The sequence below is a fragment of the Gallus gallus genome, chromosome 8 (assembly GCF_016699485.2).
Source record: "Gallus gallus isolate bGalGal1 chromosome 8, bGalGal1.mat.broiler.GRCg7b, whole genome shotgun sequence".
Taxonomy (NCBI): Eukaryota; Metazoa; Chordata; class Aves; order Galliformes; family Phasianidae; genus Gallus; species Gallus gallus.
The window spans coordinates 23,696,943-23,718,179 of NC_052539.1; the positions used below are offsets into that span (position 1 = coordinate 23,696,943).

The 21,237-nt window shown below is 40.9% G+C and overlaps 1 protein-coding gene across 10 annotated transcripts in view; it reads right to left on the reverse strand.

Annotated features, from left to right (window-relative positions):
• Positions 1-5,170: 5,170 nt before the first annotated feature.
• The window catches only part of TTC39A (tetratricopeptide repeat domain 39A), a 45,503-nt gene continuing 29,436 nt past the window's right edge, over positions 5,171-21,237 (reverse strand). For 9 of the 10 annotated variants that reach the window (XM_046944882.1, XM_004936784.5, XM_025153121.3 and 6 more), the window contains 10 exons: positions 18,599-18,707; positions 17,894-17,961; positions 17,704-17,763; positions 16,807-16,968; positions 15,910-16,001; positions 14,778-14,898; positions 13,079-13,190; positions 11,169-11,283; positions 10,380-10,496; positions 5,171-7,040 (listed from right to left, as the gene is read on the reverse strand). In XM_046944882.1, coding sequence (XP_046800838.1) covers positions 6,920-7,040; positions 10,380-10,496; positions 11,169-11,283; positions 13,079-13,190; positions 14,778-14,898; positions 15,910-16,001; positions 16,807-16,968; positions 17,704-17,763; positions 17,894-17,961; positions 18,599-18,707 — 1,077 coding nt within the window. In that variant the 3' untranslated portion in view covers positions 5,171-6,919. Of the gene's footprint in view, positions 7,041-10,379; positions 10,497-11,168; positions 11,284-13,078; positions 13,191-14,777; positions 14,899-15,909; positions 16,002-16,806; positions 16,969-17,703; positions 17,764-17,893; positions 17,962-18,598; positions 18,708-18,811; positions 18,876-21,237 lie in introns of those variants that run through there. The other variant, XM_046944883.1, reaches the window with a different exon arrangement.

Genomic DNA, 21,237 nt, shown 5'->3' on the forward strand with positions numbered 1-21,237 from the left:
CCAGACACCACAGCAGCGTGTTGTCCCACTTACAGACTGAGAGCAGCCACAGTGCTGGAGCAGGTGGGGATGAGGGCTTCCAGCAGGGAAGGCACGAATTGTGTCTGCAGCTTATAGAGGGAAAGGGATTTCATCTCAAACAACAAAAGAAAGCAAAATTCCTGCTGAGGCAGAAGAAATGCAATGGCAAGTAGCAGGTACTTAGTTTTATAAAGACCTTTACGCTCAAAATACTTGCATGCTACTGGAATTATTGTTTTAATCATTTTATGACTAAAGACGATCATCCTTACTACGTTCTGCCAGTTCATTATGTAAACCCGAGAGGTGAACAGAAACATGTACATAAACCCAGAGAATTTCTTCAAGAAGAGCAGGAGGTGGAGGAAAGCTTTAACCACAGAGGGTTTTTGGAGTTCTATCTTCCCACGGCTGAAGGCAACTGTATGCTTGGGAAGCCGACAGCCCCCTGTGCAGCACTACGAGGGCACGCGCCCAGGCGGAGGGATTGTGAAATACCTGGACTTGAGTTGCCACAGCTTCAGGACTTCGCCATTTCCTGTCCTTGTGCAATTGTGGTAAAAAGAAAACACTGCGGAGTTGGTTAAACAAAACTGAGATGGCTGAAACCAAACACAGCTGGGGTGCAATCCTGGGTTAGAAGAGACGTGCAAAGTGGCTGCTGCTCAGCTGGAAATACAGTATGTCACAGCACCACATTTTTGTTGAAAACACACAACTACCAGATAACCTACAAATGCATAAATGAAGCGTCCCACAGGGCACGTAATACCCAGAATAAACATTAGCTTCAAGGATTAACTTCTGTTACATACAGTGTAACTTAGAAGAACATCATTTGTACCTAACTGTCCTCTGCACATTTAAATCTATTCTTTGACTTTGAAATTCTTAAATGAAATGTAAAGTTCGTACCTGTGGATAAAAGGAATTTCCAAATACAATCTGCAAAAGCATCTTTTCGATTTTAAGCAGAAGAAACGCCCGTGTTTGCATGCTGTCAGTCTGACTGCTGCAATACCCGCTCTGTGCATCCATTTACAGCCATGAAAAGCTGCAGGAAGGAATCTGTGTAACTGAAAACGCCTACCTGTGTCTCCAGCAGCACAAAGGTATGTGTTTTAACCAGCCAAAGGGAATCAACCATGCTACGACCAACCAAAATCCCCCAGTCCTTTTCCATCCTCAGCTGGAAAAAGAAAGGACTTCATAAAGCTGTTCTTTGCAGCACTGAAACCTCAGAGAATGTTTTTATTACAAATGAAAGCATTCCAACAGAGCACTTAACTCTGGACAGAGCAGGGCCTACTCCTGCTCATGGGACACACAGCTGCTGCCAGCCTGTCAACCTCTCTTCCCTCAATCTCCAGCATGAAGCTGCTTTCTGGTGAGGTAGTTTTGCCTCCCCACTGCCTCTGTGTTCTGGGATATCTCCCAGCAGAAGGCTGTATGTCACACACTCCCACAGCTAGCAGGAAAGCCCTTCACTTCCCTGCGTTTTCCAAAGCCATCACCTCAAAAGGTGTCAAGCTTTTGCTTTGTGCATCTCACACGGTTGTTTAATTTCTTTCAGTGTTGACATTAACAGCTCAAATAGCTCTGATAATTTTTTAAAAAAAGCTTTAGCTACACAAAGTCTTCTGCAACGTACACATGTAATATACTAATATATACCTCTCACCATCACCAAGTGGTCAGGAAAAGCACGGCGAACACCAGCTCACCCCACAGCTGCACCCATGGCTCTATCACCACAGCCGACCATCCAACACCACGTTGGTGCCAACGGCTCCTTACGTCTGTGCGCCCTACACAGTGCTGGATGAGCGGGGAGCTCTGCACAACGCCGCAGCTCAGAGGCTCAGACCTGAGCCACGTGCCCCAGCAAAACCCCAAGTTCAGCTGCTGTATGGAACATCCAGACCAAAGTCCTTCCTACGCATCACTTAATCCTGCATTTCCACTTCCCTTCTGGTAACCACCTTATCCGCTTCTCAACATTTTGGCTGGAGGTGACACTAGGATCAAAGATCTTCCATCACAAAGGGTTTGCAATAGCAAAGGCAGATTTTGGCCCACAGACAAAAGGCATTATTTCCCTGTTGACATCCAGGATGAACGTAACCTCAATGCCACAACGAGCATTCAAGGAGACCTGAGCTGTGCAACCATCCATCTCAGGCCCAGCAGCAAACCCAGATTCCTGGTCACCAGGCACTGGAACAGAACAAAGTGCTGCTCTCAGACACACACAGGTGCTGGAGCTCTGCACACCTTCCACACTCTGTCACCAACACAGACCAACACCACATTACTGGGAGTACAGAAGCATTTGGTAACTCCTGTGTCAGCCCTGTGCAAAAGCAGAGTCCGTGGAATGCATGCACAGGGCACACACACAGCAGCACAGCTGGACCCCAAACAGCCACAGCTGTGCTGTCTTTCACAGGTCCCAGCCCTGAGCTCTGCTCTCAGCTCCAGCAGCAAACCTGCACTAAGTCGAGGCAGCATCACAGACAGGCATTAAAACCAGTCTGAAGCAACAACAGTCAAAGCAGCACTTCTGCCATAACCTCAGATATTTCAACAGCAGTCAAAAAGACAGGGCCTAGCTGCCTTATTTAAAGCAATAATCTGTAACTGTCACTGGCTCTCTTACAAGCACAGAATGTGAATGCAACATTCAATCATCTGTTTCTTCTAAAATCAGTAAATATTATGGCCTGTTTGATTCCGATGACTGTTTGGATGAATTAGTAAGAAACAGACTCATGTAAAAGTGAGATGTGAAAAACAGACATTACTTTTCAGCCACAGACCTGAAAACGTTCTTCCCGTGCTCGACTACCAATGAGATAAATGTTTGCTTCTTTCTCTTCTGTAAATTGAAGAACCCCGCAACAGTGCACCGGGTGTTTGTGAGCGCTTTGTCTCTTTCTGTGGAGTAGTCAAGGAGAGCTAAAGCAAGTGGAATTCAGCACAATGCATAATTCTAAGTAAACGTGTTGCCTGTGTTCAGCCAGCAAGGAAAGAAAGTGGGTCCAGAGATGAAAAAAAAATCCAGAAAGCAGTGGAACAAAGCCCAGTCCTACAAAAATGTTGTTGAATTTGGAGCAAACACTATGCAGATTTTACCACAGTGCAATGCAGATATTTATTAGCTCTGTTGCTTTTCATAAATCTGAGTCAGGGACTAGACTTCAAATAAAGTATTTGTCCTTCTTTTTTTGAAATACCTGAACAAGCCTAGCCAGCATCTTTTAAAGTATTTTATGATAAATCATTCAATTATAAAACTTGCCAATTCATGGCCTGCATGTTATCTATCACAAAAGAGTGTCTGCAGAACATAATGAGAAGTGAGTTCATTTCCAGCCCATCCAGGTTTTCCAATCTTGTTCATCAGTGACGTTACTAACCATTAACCATTTTCCTGTAGAGCAGTAAACAGCATGACTCACCTCTTTATCTGCTCCTCTTCCTCCCAGAGGGGGAACTGTGTAGAACACATTGTTACACCATTTTACACACACACGCACTGCTGCTGTGCTTTTTGCTTGAGGAGCAAGGCAACGCATCTTGCAGGTGGAGCAGGAGGCCCAGAGTGCTGTGTTTAAGCTCCTGGGATTGTCCTCTGCTTTCTGAGCTGTCCCCTGGGGAAGCATGGTTTCACAAAGGAGCGTTATTCTTACTGCAGCTGCTTCTGTTGGGCCAGAGGTACACAAGCTGTCACCCCATCATCTTCGAGCTGTCTTGGATCCAGGCCATAGATCAACAAGAAATATTAAGACACTGAACTTAATGCAGAATACAATGCCAAGATCAATGTGAAATGGGAGGAAATATTTGATACAATCCTATGTTTTATAAACGGCAAAGTTTCAAAAGAAAAAGTAAAGAAAAGCACTGCTAGAATGGGGCAGTCTTTAATAATCCACGCCAGAATGCATTAATTGCAGATCATAACACAACCGTGCATCAGTAACAAACCCAAGCATGTTCCTATGCTGCTGGCTTAGTACTACTGAGCTTCTGCTTTCTGCTGCATGAGTCAGTTTCTGTTTGGTTGACCTCTCTGGCTTTGCTGAGGATTCAGAGCTCATCCCAGCACTTGGCTAAAACTTATCACACAGAGCATTTCTGAGTGCTCGTCGGACTACACTGTGTTTGAACACAGAACTGCTTCTGCAAATGAGGCCTTCACTCTATCCATCCGAAAGGAGTACTCCACATTTCCTGAATCTTGGGCCATGCTGAAAATCCTTGAATTGTGATTCCACTGTGGTATCCACTATTTTCTTGTAGGTGGATACAGCTTCACACTGTTTGAGAACTTCTCACACCAACTATGCTGTCCCTAATCCACTGCACTTGGTGCTCCAGTCTGATAAAGCAACATGCAGTTCTGAAGAGCTTCAGAAGAACGCAGCAGCTTCAGAAACAATGGGAAGGTTCTCCAGCCTGACAGGCAATCCCAGATACCAATGGGATGTTCCAGACATAGATATATTAGCTGCAGCCAACACTCACGTCCCTGAGTTTTTGACCAGTAACCACAGACAGTGGGCAATTCAAAATGTAACTTATTTAAAAATCAAGTCTAACATACAGTTGTAAGATGCCTGATCATCCGTTCACCCCTTAGCAAGCAAGGTGTTATTTTCCTTTAGTACATTCAGAGTAGTACAGTCAGTAAGACTTTGCTGTTGCACCATGGTATTTCCTTCTGGCTGGGAGCTAAAACGTCAGAGTGAAAGCAGTGATGACTTGATAGTGCTAACACAAGGTCCCCATAGTGCAGATGGAGATCAGGTGCATGCTACAGCTGGCGTTTATGCTCAACCAAAGATAACTACGAAAACCTTGGGATTTTCATTGTGGCAAAGAATCAGGGGAGCTGAGCGTGCATTGCACAGTGTGTCCTTTGTGCGACTCATCGAAGGGCATGGGCAAAACTCAGCTGTGGGTGAAATTTCAAAAGGGCATTTCAGTGGCCTTGAGAGATGAATCTACAGTCGTAAGGATTGTTCACTTTCTGCACAGTACAAATTATGCTGATTTTCATGGCACTGCTTGCTCAGAAGATGCTAAGACTGCCAAAATATTTCAAAAGGACACAAGTGGAAGAAGAGGCGTTATATGCATGAAATAGAACAAGAATCTTTTTTATTCTATACAAAGAATGACTGAGTTTTTACACTTAAGTTTTGATGTGCAATACGTAAATAGCGTTAACTGTTCATACTGAGTTGTATCTGAACTGAGAAATTTACCTAAACTGAATTGATACGAGAAAATCACTTTAAAAAATGAATTTTTCATCTATAATTTTAACTGGAGAAGACTTTTATAAAGGGTGTCTATTTTTAACACAATGCAAGTTCTCAGTGCTGAGGAACAGGTGGTTCTGTCTCCCTGCATATTAATTTGCATTATAAAACAATGACATTTCCTTAGGAGAGGTAAAAGCAGAGCTATAAACTGCCAATCTTCTCTTTTGCTAGGAACAATCACTTCAGCAAGAATATTCACTGTGAGGTACTTCTGTACGAATCTTCCTGACAAGCATCTCCATTGGAGAAAAAGGGCCATCAGAAAACCTCCCATCTCCACACATCAAAATGGGTTACTGGGAAGAATCTCTCTCAAAAGGGAGGTAGAAGTGTGCCCTCAAAAAACACAGGTGTACACAAACACGGAGCTGGCCTGGAGAACAGTGAGTACTGTGAAAACGTGTTACCTCTGACTACCAGTTCTGCAGAAAAGCAGCAATGATAGGGCAGACAACATGGGATGCAGAGCTATAGCCCTTTGCTCTGTTCTCAGCACACCCCCTTGCTCACGATTCTCCAAAAACACCAAGAAAAAGCAAAAAGGAAAGTAGCTCTCTTTTGTAAAGGGCAGAGCACTGTGCCAGAAGAGCCTGCTCCAACTCGAGCTCCTTACCGCAAGAAACATTGCCATGCACATCTTCAAACATGGACATCTCAAGCAGGCAAACCCATCAACAACCACTGTAAGGAGGAAGTGTCACAGTGACTGCACACGGCTCTGCATCCAGTGGTATGTTGCTGTTTCTTAAGTGACCTTCAAGGACTTCTGCTTTAAATACAATAGAAACTTTAAATTATATTTGTTCTGATGACAGAACTGTTTTTCCTGAAGTCCTCCAATTCTTTAACTTTTCAAAGCAGTGATGCAGCTTTATCCTGCCACTATCTTTTTCTCTGGCCCCAGTCCCCCATAGATCATTCAGCCATAACAAGCAGCAGACTTGACGTGAAGACTGAAGAAAAATCAAGGAACTTGCATGGCTTTTTTCCACCAGTAAGTTTCTTAGAGCAGCAAAAAAGTAACTACTAAAAGCTACAGAAAAGATTCTATGCACAACTGAAAATGCCCAGAATTCAGAGCTCCTCCCTGCTGTGCTTCTTGTGCACCATTCTCACATCATTTCAAGCAAGCAGATATTTGGAAAAAGCAATGCTTCGTTCTCAACTGCTAGCAGCATGAATCCAGATGAGTGCTTAAAGCTAACAGATTAATCCCGTGACCCCCAAAAGGTTTAGGGGTTGTTTGTTTTTCCAGTTGTTGCACTTGATGTTGCATCTTGCTTAGCAGATGTTGCGAACACAAGCAAGAAAAGGCACACGATTGAGAGGAGAGTTACACAAATGTGAGTGTTTGAAAAGCGACTGTTGGAAAAACAAATGTTTTATGCATTATGGTTGGTTTGAGAGTTTTTGCTGTGTTTTACATTAATGTTTTATGTATCGCCTCTAAAATTTGGAATGACTTGATTTCTCACCGACTTGAAAGAGAAGGAAAAATAATTCTGAAGCGTCAGTAATTGTCTGCACCAAAGTCTGCCACAAACAGGACATCAAAGAAGGGAAAGTTACGACACTGCCGAGGCTCCAGAGTGCATTCCATTTTCTGGGGCAGATTTGGCTTGATGCAGGGCAGCTTGAATTCTGAAATGTGTTCTCGTTTCCATGGAGTAATTCTTGTAGTTTTGTCTAAAACAAAAGCAGAGCAACTCTGATGAATGCATATATTTTCAAACGTTTTCAAGTTATCTTTATATTACTGCTCTAAGCAAAACAACTGTAGACAGCAGAACGCCTTCCTTCATAAGCTCTTTTGTTGCCTACTGTAAAATACATGGCATGTGCTCCTAGCCAGACAATGCAGCTCTTTGTTCTTTATTTGTAGTTCTACTGTCTGGCAATTACCAGAAAATACAGCTTAATAAGAACTGGATTTGTTCTACTCAATAAAAATATTTAAAAATATTAGATAACCATAACATCTACTTAAGTTTACATTCAGAAATTAGATTTTCTTTCTCCTCCTAAAGTATAGCTGACAACCTTGACCAGACTTTTTTTTTTTTTTTTTTTTTTTTTTAGAGTTGTCTGCAACTTCCTTGCCAAATCACAGTAAAATAAATAGATGAGAATTAACATGCAAGGAAAAAAAAGCTATGCCTTCCAAAGAAATGGAGATGAGTTCATGCTCAGCCTTGAAGTTACTCTCAGACACGTTGTTCAGGAGAAGACCTGAACCCTATTCTGAGGCAGGACTCACTCCTTTCCCTGTGCTACCTACAAAGCATTCCTGAGTCCGAGGCCCACCTGTCCTCACCTTAGCTCGGCAGTCATATTTCATGGAAGTAAACGGAACAAAGGAAAAAGAAAAAAAAGAGAGAAGCTTTCCTGAGCCCTTCTGAAGGAAGTGTGCCATCACCACGTTGCGGTTATCACAGATGAAGACTGTGTGCGTAGGAAGCAAAGCCAGGCACTTTGCTGCCCTAGAAGTTTGGAAAGTGGGTACACACAGAAGTCCATATCTGCTTTCAAAGACCAATTTGCCAGCCCACAGAAAGACTGGCGGGACTTCCCCCACAAACATCCAGCAGCCGATTCAGCAGTGCTGCCTGCCTGTTGTCTCCTGTAGCTAAGTCACATCCTGAAGAGCCATAGGCACGTTAGAAGACACTGTATTTTCATGGAAAAACAGAAAATGCAGATCCCACTTGCTAGGAATTAGCATTTCAGCTCTTGCAGGATTGATATAGAATCCAAATACCAAGGAGGATAAGAAAATTAGCAGGGTAACTTTCTTTTAGCAGATATTTGTCATCCTTACAGAAACGTTACATCACATATTAAACAGTCTGCATAATCTTATAAACACTTCAGCTCAAAATTCATAATTCAGATGAAGCGTGGAGGCAAGCATCTGCCACTACAGCAGCCTCTCAGCAAATACTAGGCATTCCTTGCCCATCCCATCCTCACTTGTAATTTTATGTATGCAGCACTCAAGGGGCTGACTGAGAAGAGGAAATGATGGGTTGTGCTGTATGCTGATCTGAAACACTCCGGAGTTTTTACCGAAAATTAACTAGATTTTGTCATGCAGATATTAAAGAATGCCTCTTGTATTTCTCGTCAGCAGGCTGATATTGTTGCTTGTAGCTTGTGGTAATACAAATATAAATATTTCCATGCATGATCAAGCCAAAACTGCTTATCATCTCATTTCACTCTTTCTCCTGGAGTTGAAACATTTGAGCCAGCAGCAGTATGTAGATTTAGGTCAAGCAAATCAAGCGTCACACACAAGCAGAGCACTCATTTCCACTCCTGCCAACAGTGAACACAGTTTTGCAATTCTGAAACCCACCACGGACAACACACCCTCCCTCTAGCGGCTGGAAAGGCGTTCAGCATTTTTAGCTGAAGGCTCATAAAACATTTGTGTACGTTCTGATTGAGGATAACAGCTACAGGCGGTAACTTAGCAGCTGCATGGGGTCACTGTCCCTGGAGGTGTTGGACAACCATGGGGATGTGGCACCGAGGGACACGGCCAGTGGGCACGGTGGGGTGGGTTGGGGTTGGACTGGGTGATCTTGGAAGTCTTTTCTATCCTCAATGACTCTGAGATTCTAAGACCTTTCTTTTTTTCTTACTGTTACAGTTTCCGTGAGCTCTTTGAGTGTGACAATCCTGAGTATTAGCTTTTCATACAAAGTTTTAAAAGCTGTGATCTGCTGAGCTTTCTGTAAGCCAAACATTGTCCCTTGAAGAGACTGTGACCTGAGCCACACAAGCTGCCAGGTGAATGGGGGAAAGGCTGAGTGGGAACTGACAGCAGCACTGGGCAGAATGAGAAGCTCTGTAATGTCAGTTTCTGGACCTCTTTTTAAGATTTGAATAATCTGTATTCAAATACGGCTTGAGGTGAGGTGCGTTTTGAGGAACATGAAACTGACTAAAACAATTTCCATTGCATTTTGCAAATAGTATTTTTGCTACCCTTACTATCTACCACGAGTCTACAGAGAACCAGGCTCACAAGCACAGGGGATTCAGGATTGCAATATTGTAATTTCTGTGTTGACAGGCTTTTGGCATCGCCTTCAGCAGGCTAATTCACCACTCTTAGTGGACTGACTTGGACAAGAGATCGACACAAAACTTCTCTCTCTGACTTCTTTGGAAGATGGGGCCAGAGATCAGCTTTGCAGCCCCACACCTGCAGAGTGGCTGGCGACTGCGCTTGGAAATGTGCAGACATCTGGACTCGTTCAGCATCCAGGCAGAGGTGAACTGCCCTGCTGCAGGATGCCTGAAGGAGACCAGTGTTGTTTGGTTTGGAATGCCTTTTTATTTTCTCCTTTCTTTTTCTTTCTTCTCCCCAGATAGAAATTTTGGCTCTGCAAAGCATCAAAGACTAGGATAGAGGCAAAACTAGATTTCTTAGGTTTAGAACCAAGAATGTAGAAGATCAAGTCCAGCAATTCCTGATAAACCTGCTCTGATAGAAAAAAATCAATCACAACAAATATAGCAATGGCAGGTGTTTCAGCTGCCTCAGATACAGTCGAAAAGGCAAAGATACCAGATGCAAACTGGAACATTGTCTTAAGTGTATTTCATCGAGGAAAAAACCCAGCACTGCTAGCCATCAATCTGAATAATGTCTTTTCAGCCCTAGCACAGAGCTGTAATTTCATTTAATACATCCTTTAAGAATAAGTAAATATATTACAAAGAAAATTACACTTTGTTACACATGGATTATTTCTTACGGAAGACCCTGACACTCGTATTAACATCCTTAAAATTATTTTTGCTCTTATCAGAATGGATGGGTAACTCACAGACAGAACCATGAGATACTGTCTCAGATACTGTCTACTACCTGAAAAGGTCCCAACCAAACCTAGGGCAATGTGTGCTTCAGCTGAATAAACAAAAGAGTTTGTATAGTATTAACGCTTCTGCTTCCTGCTCATCTGTAACACACCATACTGACCCACCAGAACAGGCTTTTAACTTGCTTACTTTGCTCTTTCTAGTAGTTTTATTGCTTCTTCTCTTCTGTCCTGGTCCAGATACAGCAACGCAAGCTCCAGCAAGGCATTTGGAATTAAATAATGGTCGTATTTTATCTTCTTCTCACTGCATAGGAAAAGAAATAGCCTCAAGATCTTGACATAATTTGTTGTTCCCTCCATTTAACAGCTCCAAGCAAAAATAAATAGGAGATTAGCTAAGATAAAGAGGAGCAATCAATCTTTATTACAACATTTGTTGTGTTCTCTGTCCAATGCTACCTTCTAGGTTATTTAATGGTGTGCTTTACCATAACCATCACACAGAACATATTATTTCTTGGGATTAAAAATTATTAGCATTTATTATAGGGGAAATTTTTAAAAAGGTGATAATATTAAAAGCACTGTGTGAACTGAGAAAGAGAGATCCCATTCACAATGTACAGGAGTTCCAAATACTATCATGCTGCCAATCATCTCTGGAGACTACATTTGGTTCTTTAGGCATAACTGCTAAGAGGAAAGGAAGGAAAAAACAGTGGTATCACAAAAACTATGCGTGTATAGTTCCCCAAGAGGAGAAAGTATCAGTAAGAAGTGCAGAATTGCAATTCTTCCTCTTTATATGGCTAACAACACTGGCAATTAAAACTGTCATCCCCTGGATATTGAAACAAGTGAAATAAATACTAAAGATTCTGTAATCCTCTCTGTTCACATCAAGGTTGCACTTGCTCTTACTTGAAATGAACAGGTACTGAGAAATTCTGCCTGTATGCCAGGTATGACAACTTACTTTAAGTAGATGTAATTAAAATGGCCTTCTGCCTCTGAGATCTTGCCCAAATGCTTGAGGCATAAACCCTTTAACAGTTTTATCACGCACTGGTCATCTGCTAGCAATTCCGTAGCTGCAAGATGAAGTAAATGGCATATTTTAGAAAACTTTTTAGAGCAGTACAGACTTTGCTACGTACAGCGAAACTTTCACACAGGTAAGTATGATAAAGTGTATTTACTGGAACACAGGACAAAAGGAACTACCTGACCCATTAACAGGAAACAACCCTGAATGAACTTATCACAGACAAACCTGTATCATGAAATATCAGCTAACAAGAAATTTAAGTAATACGTATGACATTGCATCTTATGCTGAATTTCACCCTGCTTCTATCATGTACAGTGGTCCTTTATCCAGTTCTTCCTCTGCCACTCCAGTTGACAAAATGCTGACACATTCTGCATGGAACTGCTGCTCCCCTACAGACTACGCCAGCCCTAACGATTCTATGTTCACATGGATGCATCTTCTCTACTTATAATGCAGCCTTCAAACTGCCCCCAGTTGCATAAAGAAAAATATTTAGGGACTGATCCTAGACTCAACTGTGCATAATATCTAGAAACTCAGATCTGAATTTCCACTAACAGATATATTTCCATATCTTATCCATGTAATTCTGTCACAAGCACATTCTCAGTTTGAAGATTTTACAGGGGTAGATTCTTGCATTAGGAAACCAGAAATAAGAAAGGAAATATTTGAAAAGGCTATAGCTTAGCCTCAAACACCATCAGGAAAGCTCCAGGGAAGCACGATACCTGGAAACAGCAAATCACTATTTGCAACAAGTAACACTTTGCATTGTTGATATATTTACAATACACTGCCCTTTTCAATTATATGTCCTCATAGTGTTTTACAGATGTCAATCAGCCTTCACAAATCCCTGCAAAGTCAGCTTTATTCACTATTTGCCAAGTAGGAAAGAAGAAATAAAGAAATAATTGACTTATCCCAAATAACGTAGCAAAATGCGTGATGAGGTGAAACAGACAATTACTTTTAATAAGATGTCACCTTCATTGGGAATATTTTTCTGTCAGTTCTCAAATAATTAAAAGGGAGACATCTTTAGCCATTCTGTCAAGCAACTCTTTTCAACTCCAAAAGAGTACTTGTGTAACAATGCACCAAGGTCCTAGAAAAGACTGCAATGCAGTGACTTAACCCATATTCCTTTGTAAAGGTGGGCTCAATCCTTTTACAGGAAATACGTAAGATCAAATATTTATGTAAGGGGAAACCATGAGAAAAGCTGTGGCTGCAATTCCATAGGTGTTGGGAAATACTGGCAAGAAATAAATAGGTAATTAACAGAGTGACTGAGTGGTAGCACAGTCTGTTCCAGTTCAGTATTATCTCCTTTCTTATGTTCCTTCATTGTGTGAAGAAAGCCCATCCCCGATGTCCCAGCATCTGACACACAAATAACATTCAGCCCTCCAAGGTCACGCTGTAAGGTGACAGCACTCTTGGAACCAAAGACAGACATTCATCTCTTTCTATTTATCCTTCAAAACTGAAATACGGTATCTAAGAATAATAAACCTTAATGATCTAAGTAATCAAGTCAATTCATACGCCGATTTTGATCTAGCAAAATAAACACTCCTTCAGTATATGTCATAAATTATTCCTAATACACATCTGTGGACAGAAAATAGTTTGCTAGCATTCTAAGTTATTGCTATGACAAAAGAGGAAAATTATTCCTGTATGCATTAACAGTTTATGGTTTCAGAATCTACCTTCCTCATATGATCAGATTAACTTTACTAACAAGTGTCTCTCCTTATTCATGGATAATGTCTTTAGCTACTGCAGTGTAAAATACCTGATTAAACCATATCACTGATTACCTGAACTTCTTGCCAATGCTTCTTCTGCTTCAATTAAAGTCTCTAACATGCCTTCTGTTAAATTGGGACATTGTCCAATCACAGCATAGCCATTCCAGATATACATCATCTCCTAGGGTCAGGGAGAGAAGACAGCGTTGTTAATGATGTCACTGGATAAATACAACTATCAATTACTTCTGTTATTTCTGTATGATGAAAAAGTTACAGATTCCATAACCAAAATCTCAGTTTGTCAAAACATACTGTAATTGCAAATGAAAAGTTCCATTGGCTTTCAGAGCAGACCTGTACTGGAAAACAACTAAAGCGCCAGTGATTGTACTCAATAACAAGGAATATTGCAGAACTACTCAAACTATACTTATTCTAGGCAAAATATCTGAGGTTAAGACCTTTCCCCTTAGCAAGTCCCCTCACAACATAAAAAAAAAATTCTAGAAATGGGATTCTGCACCCTATTCCACGTCCCCAGAGTACTTTTAACTGTTCAGCTGTGACATCTGCTGCCTCAGATATGCAACTGCAGCAGAAACAAAGACTGCTGTGTTCCCAAAAGGACACCCAAGGAAAGCCTTCAGTACAGAAATGTTTTGCTGAAATCCTATTAGAACAGCCCAAACAAACCCCAGGTGCATATGGTTCTTCACTCTCTACAATCTCTGAAACCTGAAGGACAAATCAAGGTCACCTATTTATTTCCTCTCATCTCAGTCTTATGACTTGGTGGAAAGTGGCCTCTAGTGAATACCCACACTATGCTGTAACTTATCTGCAGGAGACCGTATTTCTTCAGGAAGCACTGTGTCACATACCCAGCTGGTGGGCTGAGAAATGATTACTCGCTGGTATCTCCAACAGTCTCTCCTAGCTCAGGCATTCTCTTAAAGAGTATTTACTAATTATTCATCTGTTTCTCAAACAGAACAGCTTAGAGCACTGCAAATGGCAACTCTTCAACACTTGGCAAATCTTTTCTGTTCTTTTTATGTTTTATGTTCTTTTATTTGGTATTTACAGACAGATTTTTGTAAGTGCTGTGTGAACTAGGCAATGGGTTGAGCCCTATGCAGCTGATCCTACCTGGCCAAGGGGAACTGGGCAACACTACAAAAAAAAAAAAACAACAACCCAAACAAACAACCACCATAAACTGCTAACAGTGCAGAGCAGCTCTCTGGAGTGGATACAGACACATGTCCATCCTTCATCCCATCACCAAGGTGCTCTGGAGGCACCATACTGCAAACACTCAGGGGCACATTAAGCAGATGCTTACATGGAGCGCCCAGTTCTTGCATTGTTTTCTTGATTTTTTTCTCACTTAAAGTCTTCTTTTAATAGTGTCAGTAAATGACACGTGACAGAAGAAACCCAGGGCAAAGTTACTCAAAAGGTAATTAAAAAAAAGCTGTTAGGAGCATGCTAGTCTATAGCTGGAATAATGAGTTACACATGCAACACATTTACGTGTCACAAACAACTGGCTCAGTTCCTTGTGGCTGGTGCCTGCCCCAGTTTTACAGCATTCCTTGCATTCATTTGGCTTTGTTTTGGGAACATTCCAGTCTCCTGCAGAGGTTTTACCTTAGAAACATGGAAAGATACTATTCCAATTACCCTGGTTTTCCTTCCATTAAAAAAAAAAAAAGAAAAAAAAGAGTAACATGGAGATGGGGAGGAAAGGTTTCTAGCTTACCAGAGGTGGAACAGGTAAAGGAACGGGGTTTGAAGAAAGATACCGTCTAGCTTTCCGAATGGCAAACTTTTCTGTAGGCAGTGATTTCCCTGCGATTTTCAGTTTCAAGCTGGGAACAATCCTGAAAGTTTAAACAGAAACGTAAGGGACTTTTCCTTCAGGAACATCTGGGATGACGACATTCAAATTTAAAAATAAATTAATCAAGTCAAAGAACTTAGAAAAGATGTTACATCCTGAGCTACTGTTATCTCTGGGGAACAGAGCAATACGTATCCACAAAACCTGTTTATGCAAGGCATGCATATATCTCTTTGGGCTTCCATTTCAATCAAGCAGCAGAAAGGACTCTTCTCCATCCAAAAGAATTAGATGATGATATGCCTAGCTTATAAAGGGACCATTTCACAGAGTGAGAAAGAGGCAAGCTGGCTCTTGCTTTCCCAAAGACCAAACTTATTCCCTTTGCAATTGATCCCAATGAAAAACAATGAAATCTGCTTGTAATGATTATTTATGATATGGAACATCTGAGAGGAATCAATATATTGTGAGTACATTAAAAAATAGTGTTATTTAAGTTTTACAGAAATAGACTCCAAAAAATAAAGTATTTAATTTTGTTTGGCCCAGCAACAGTTTGGCATTTTTGTCCTTACTCATTACAATTAGATTAAGTTACTGTGTCAGTAATGAAAGTATCCACTTGCACACGTAACCACTTCATATCGCTCTCAGACTCAAAACCCCAAATCAAATTGTCTCGATTACCTGCTACAGAAGGCATCCATCTTGTAGCATATTCCACTGAAGACTTTATCATCTTATCTTACTTGCCACTTTGATTAAGGAAACAACTAAAAAGAATGCGAATGCTACATGCAAATACAGCAGCCACTGTATGGCTGATAGAACATCCCATCTCTACAGCACTCCCAGGCCAGCAGAAATAGGCTGTCTCCATTCAAAGTCTTCTTTAGCCTAAAGGTAAAGTTTCATCCTGCAATTTCTTACCAATTCCAATGTTCTTTGTGCAGATCTTCCAAACTGCATTATGAATAATTTTGCCTCTCTTCCCCAAAAAGTGTGATTTGATACAAAACTCTTGTAATTGGTAGTTAGCAAATTTTACCTAAATAATTCAATTTCATTGTCTCCAAAAGGACTGCAGTCGTCTGGCCCAAACATGCTGAGATAGGAAGCTTTCATGTAAATGTAGGTAGCCTGCAAATGCAAACAAGAATATCTGTACAGAAAAATGAATCTACAGCATCACTGCTATTGGTAAAAAGAACAAAACAGCAACAAAGAGGAAGAATGTGCTGCTTTTTCTCATAAAGAGAGGTAATCTTAAAAATTTTAAGCAGGAGATAAGTAATATTTTTTGTTAATTATGTATGTCTTTTGTTTTCTTCGTATCAGATGATGTTTGCATCCCATGAAGAAGTGTACAATTGAATATCATGCTTGTGTAAATTATTTTATTACTCTCAAAAATACATACTAGACAACTTAAGAAAACTTAAAACTCTTCTGACAGATTTCCCCTGGGTCAGGTGAAGGTTGAGAAAAAGCCATTAGGGATCTGGACCTGAGAACTTCTCCTTTTCATGTGCACATGGCACAGCACATCTTCTGATTACAGTTATTATCAGAGAGGCACCATCACGGTTAGCCTCACTTATCACCAACAGAGCGTACATCCATAATGTAATGAGAGAAATGGCAGCTTGCCACTAACTGCTGTGTGCTGATAAAATGACCGGTCAATACACAGCAGAATGTCTTTAGCAGGCTGTTCTTCATCTACACATGGGGCCCAAAAGATTTTTGTTTGCCCTCAATCTGTCCTGGTTTGAATGTTCACACTTCACATTGTTTTATAAGCCACAACAGATCAGAATCTGTTTTACAGTTTTCAGCCAGCTCAAAGCTACAAAAAGCCAGCTCTATCTGATTAAGAGTTAATGGATACTACAGGGCCTTATGCGTGCTACTCAATACTTTGTCCTTGTTCTACTTAACTTACCTTCGACCAGGTGTTTTCTTTGCTTAGTAGATCTGCATAAAAGAAGGCCATCTTCCACTGGCGCTTGTAGGTGAAGCACCACATGAGCTCCCAGTAACACATGTGATGAAACTGCTTCCAGTATTGCTGAGCCTCACAGCACTCTTCATACCTATTAACTGCCTGAACAGAGAGATTTCCAGATACTGCCTTACTCACACGTAAATGTAATAGTCCCTGGGTCTTCAAGATCTGCATTCATAGTTGCTCCTGCAACTTTCTAATTAAAAACAACCCAGCATTCCCCAAGATCATATCTGGTGACTTCACATAAGAGATCCTTGACTCCACAGTTACCCTGGGGCTAGCAAGTTTATCCCTGCCACACAGCTTTCCATTCTTGGAATATATAGTTAGTCCTGCATGCAGGTAAAATGAATGTTAGTCCCTAGGGAAATCGGGAAACTAAAATCAGAGGACAAATGTGCAGCTGACATTTGCTGTCATAGCTCCAAAGGAGCTATAGCACTGCTGATACTCAGTCTTGCAATATTTTAGACATGCATTCTCTAGCACTTCAACTGTCGCAAGTCTTGTATGACCGACTCTCCATTCAGTCCAAAGGCAAAAGATTATCAGGGGATGTTATTAAAGGTAACTTGCTTCAGGAGACAATGAGGAAACTGTGTCATTGATACTGGTGCATGAGGTTATCACCACAAATCAAGGGTAGTGATAAGAGCCGGTCCAACAGGCTGGTCAAAATAGTTTTCAAAATTCCTACTTGTAATTCATGAACTATAAATTCATACAGGCCAAAGCTGCAGGAAGCATTACACAAACAGGAAACACTGTTCTTCAAGGAGTTTTTCTGAAGCTTTTGAGGCTTATTTTCTCAAGAGCAAATGGATTACTTACCGCATCAATATTACCCTTCAGTGTTTCTATCCTGCCTGCAAAAAACAGGAATATGGCTCCCTGTAATAAATAATAATAAAAATACAAGTATTCTTTAACAGTTTTCAAGCTGGCTATACAGTCTGTTTCTTAGCTATTTGGCAGGGAAACATCAAGCAATCATACCAATCTGAATTATGATTCAGTTTACCTTTGGATAGCGAGCCAAGTAAGGTTTAAGTAGCCTTTCTGCCTCCTCAACATTTCCTTTTCCTGTCCCTAGAGTGCATAAAAATGCAAGTGATTAAAAATAATAAGTAAAAAAACCCAAGACAAAACAGGAAGGCAAGGTACTGATAGCCATCTTCATCTTGCCAATACAGAAGTTCCTCTATCTCATAAATCAGGCGTAAATACAGGTCGGTATTTCACCAAGCCAGCAAGCAGGAAGATCCAAACAACACTGTGCTTAATGAATTGAAAGTGTGTGTAGATCAGTACACTTTGAAAAACCCCTAATAGTAGTTAACTGGGAAGGGTGCTCTTTCAGTTAGAAGCTATCATCTCCAAAAAAGACAAAGATGATATATAAACAGGATCAAAGCATTCAGAAAAGTAATCTCAGTTATAGTTATGATTTCAACCTCCCAAATTTCAAATTTCCACACAAGACAGATTTAGCTCTCACGATTTCTTTTGTTATCCCCCATTTTATCTTATGCATTAAACACAAACCTCCATCTTGAAGATACTCTCTTCAGATACAATCACTATTGCAAAGTCACCCACAAACAATGTACACTTAATCTGATTGTAAACAAACATTTCACCAACACAGAGGTGATGAAATCATCTTTTCCCCCCCCATCTCCCACAAGAACTCATCAAATCCAAGAGTTATTATAAGCAATCTTACCTAACACAAAGGTCATGAAAGTATGATAGCAAAGCAACAGCATGGTACACAGCACCGACCTAAAGCTGTATGAGGATGCTCCTTCTTGAAGCTGCAGCAGACCACGTTCCTGTGCAGACAGAGGTGAGGAAGACAAAGGATTGGAAAAGAACTGAAGGCACCTTTTGCTAGTTTGTTAACTTCTGCAGTGTCATTTGTAGACTGCTCACTCACCGAATTCCCAAAATACACTGATGCAAATTGCTTACATGGCAATCAGAGACACAAACACACATATGAAATTAACAGTTTTTCAAGGAGTTAATGCTTAATCTCTGGGAAAGACATCAAGAAAAAAAAAAATCTGCAACTAGAAGGGCAAAGGGTAACAGTGCTGAAGGATGTCAGTAAGCATGTTAACAAATGAAGCAGGGCTGCTGTACCACTATTATGGGTGGAAAAATACGTGAAGAATGTTTCAGTTCTCTTTGGGAAGAACTAAGGCCATCGAGCATAAAGCTGTATTCATATTCCAAGTGAGCACAAAGGTTTCAAGCTCCAGAGACAACAGCATTTAGTAGCACATTCTAGGACTGGCTCCTTGATATCAAGAGCAATACTATACATATGCAAACATTAACCATGAGATTTGCTTTCTAGTAAACGTGCATAGTATGATAGTCACTTTGCAGTAGGGAAAATGCTGTTTAGAATGGTGCACTATGGCTGCAATGGAAAATTACTGGAACACGCTGTATGCCACTATAAAGACATCCAATTCCAACACTATAAATAGGACCCCGAGGGATGCCCGCTGGAGCCCCTGGTGAAGGTGTCACAGAGAGCACTCACAGCACGATCTCAGCACTGATTTTCATCTCTTATGTGTCCCTACCAATGGAAAGGTGCTACACAGCCTGACTTCCACCCTTACGGTATAAGCCCCAAAGCGTGCAATCATATTCTAATTTCCACCATACGGATGCTTTCACTTAACTAACATGGCTAATTTTCAATATAAATGTGTTCACATTTAGGTAGTTTTAATAAATCTTAATTTATTCCATTAATGACTATTATGGGAAAAGGTACCAGTGTCACAAACATCTGAGTTAGTATCACATCCAGCCTGGATGAGAATATTGACTTGCACGTCACTTCAGAAGAAATTAAAAGATGTGAAAAACATTACTGAAAAATCAAAGGCTTTATGGAAAGCAAGCACTCAGCAAATGCAGCCAACTTCATTTTCTGCTAAAAGCAGAAGTTTGATGGATGCAGAACCCTCGCAAAATATGATACACTCAACTTCTTCCAACTGCTCAGATGAAAACCACAAATATTTGGATTTTTCCAAAAAGCAGCACTGCAGTACTGCAAGGTGGAAGACAAAGCATTCTGCAGAACGAATTTTGTCAGGGAAAAAATACAACTCCAAAGTAGATTTCCAAAGAAGAGTTTTTTCGAAGTTCTTCAGGCTGGATATTCTACTCAGCCTTTACAGACAGCAGTACCCAGCCCCACAGGGTTAGGTATCTTCTGTACAGTATAAAAATATATGTTAAATGGCTGCTGCTTGTATTTGTGAATAGCACTAAGAGAAACAAATGATATTTGTCATGTAAAACAATGTAATTGCCAATTTGATCTCCCTTATGTATTAAATCCCCAAAGTGAATTTTAGTACAGCCAACAACAGTTGTTAGCTATATGAAAAAGGAATGCAGCCCATATCCACTCCACATGGAACTGCATCTATGACAGCTGTAACTGTGATGCAAGTGGATTAAGAAACTATCTATTCTATTCTTTAGAAAAGATAGCTGCAAATCTGGCATATATCAGCCTAAATTCTTAAACTGAACAGTTACACAGGACTGGGGAGCTCACCAAGCATCACGTGTAAAATCTTATTTTGTCCTGCAAAAGCAATTAAAGAATGCTTACTTTCTGCTCAGTTACATGAATATCCCAAACTTTCCATATTAAATTAATAATATAATCAGAAGACACAGTCAGAAAAATAAGAAATCAAGAAGTAGTTCTTATAGCATTGCAACGCTTGCTTGTAGAAAAGGCTTCAACAAAGCTGCTTCTCCTTCCCAAATCCTTGCAAACTACTTCTGTTATGGTGGGATAACCAAAGTGGGACAATGACTGCTATCACTGAGAAGCATGATTTTGCTGCTGTGCCCAGGCAGCCAGGCTGCCCCGGCTCCCTCTGCAGCTGGCAGAGATAGACACACACCTCTGAGGAACAACTCAGCATGGAGCCTGTCATGCTCTTTGAATCACCTCGCTAAACACATCTCCTTCTCCAGAAGGGGCCAGTGGAGATTAGATTTGCTAACTAAGAGGTGCCATGAGTTGGGCAATGTTATGACACCCACACGATCCTAAGCAGGGATCAGCTGAGGATCTCCATGCCCAGTCTGCTACTTGAGCCTAAAGAGTTACTGTCTAAACAAACTATACTTGCTGGTGCCAGACACTAAGCAAGTACATTACGTGTAATTGTAAGGAAGCATCCTTTAACACCCGTAAATAACACCCACACCTATGCCACCGGTGACAGGAGCGGTGCCAAAATACCAGGATGTGCTTCCAAACAGCCTATTACAGGACATGCTGCTACAACATCTAAGAGGTGGCAAGCCAAC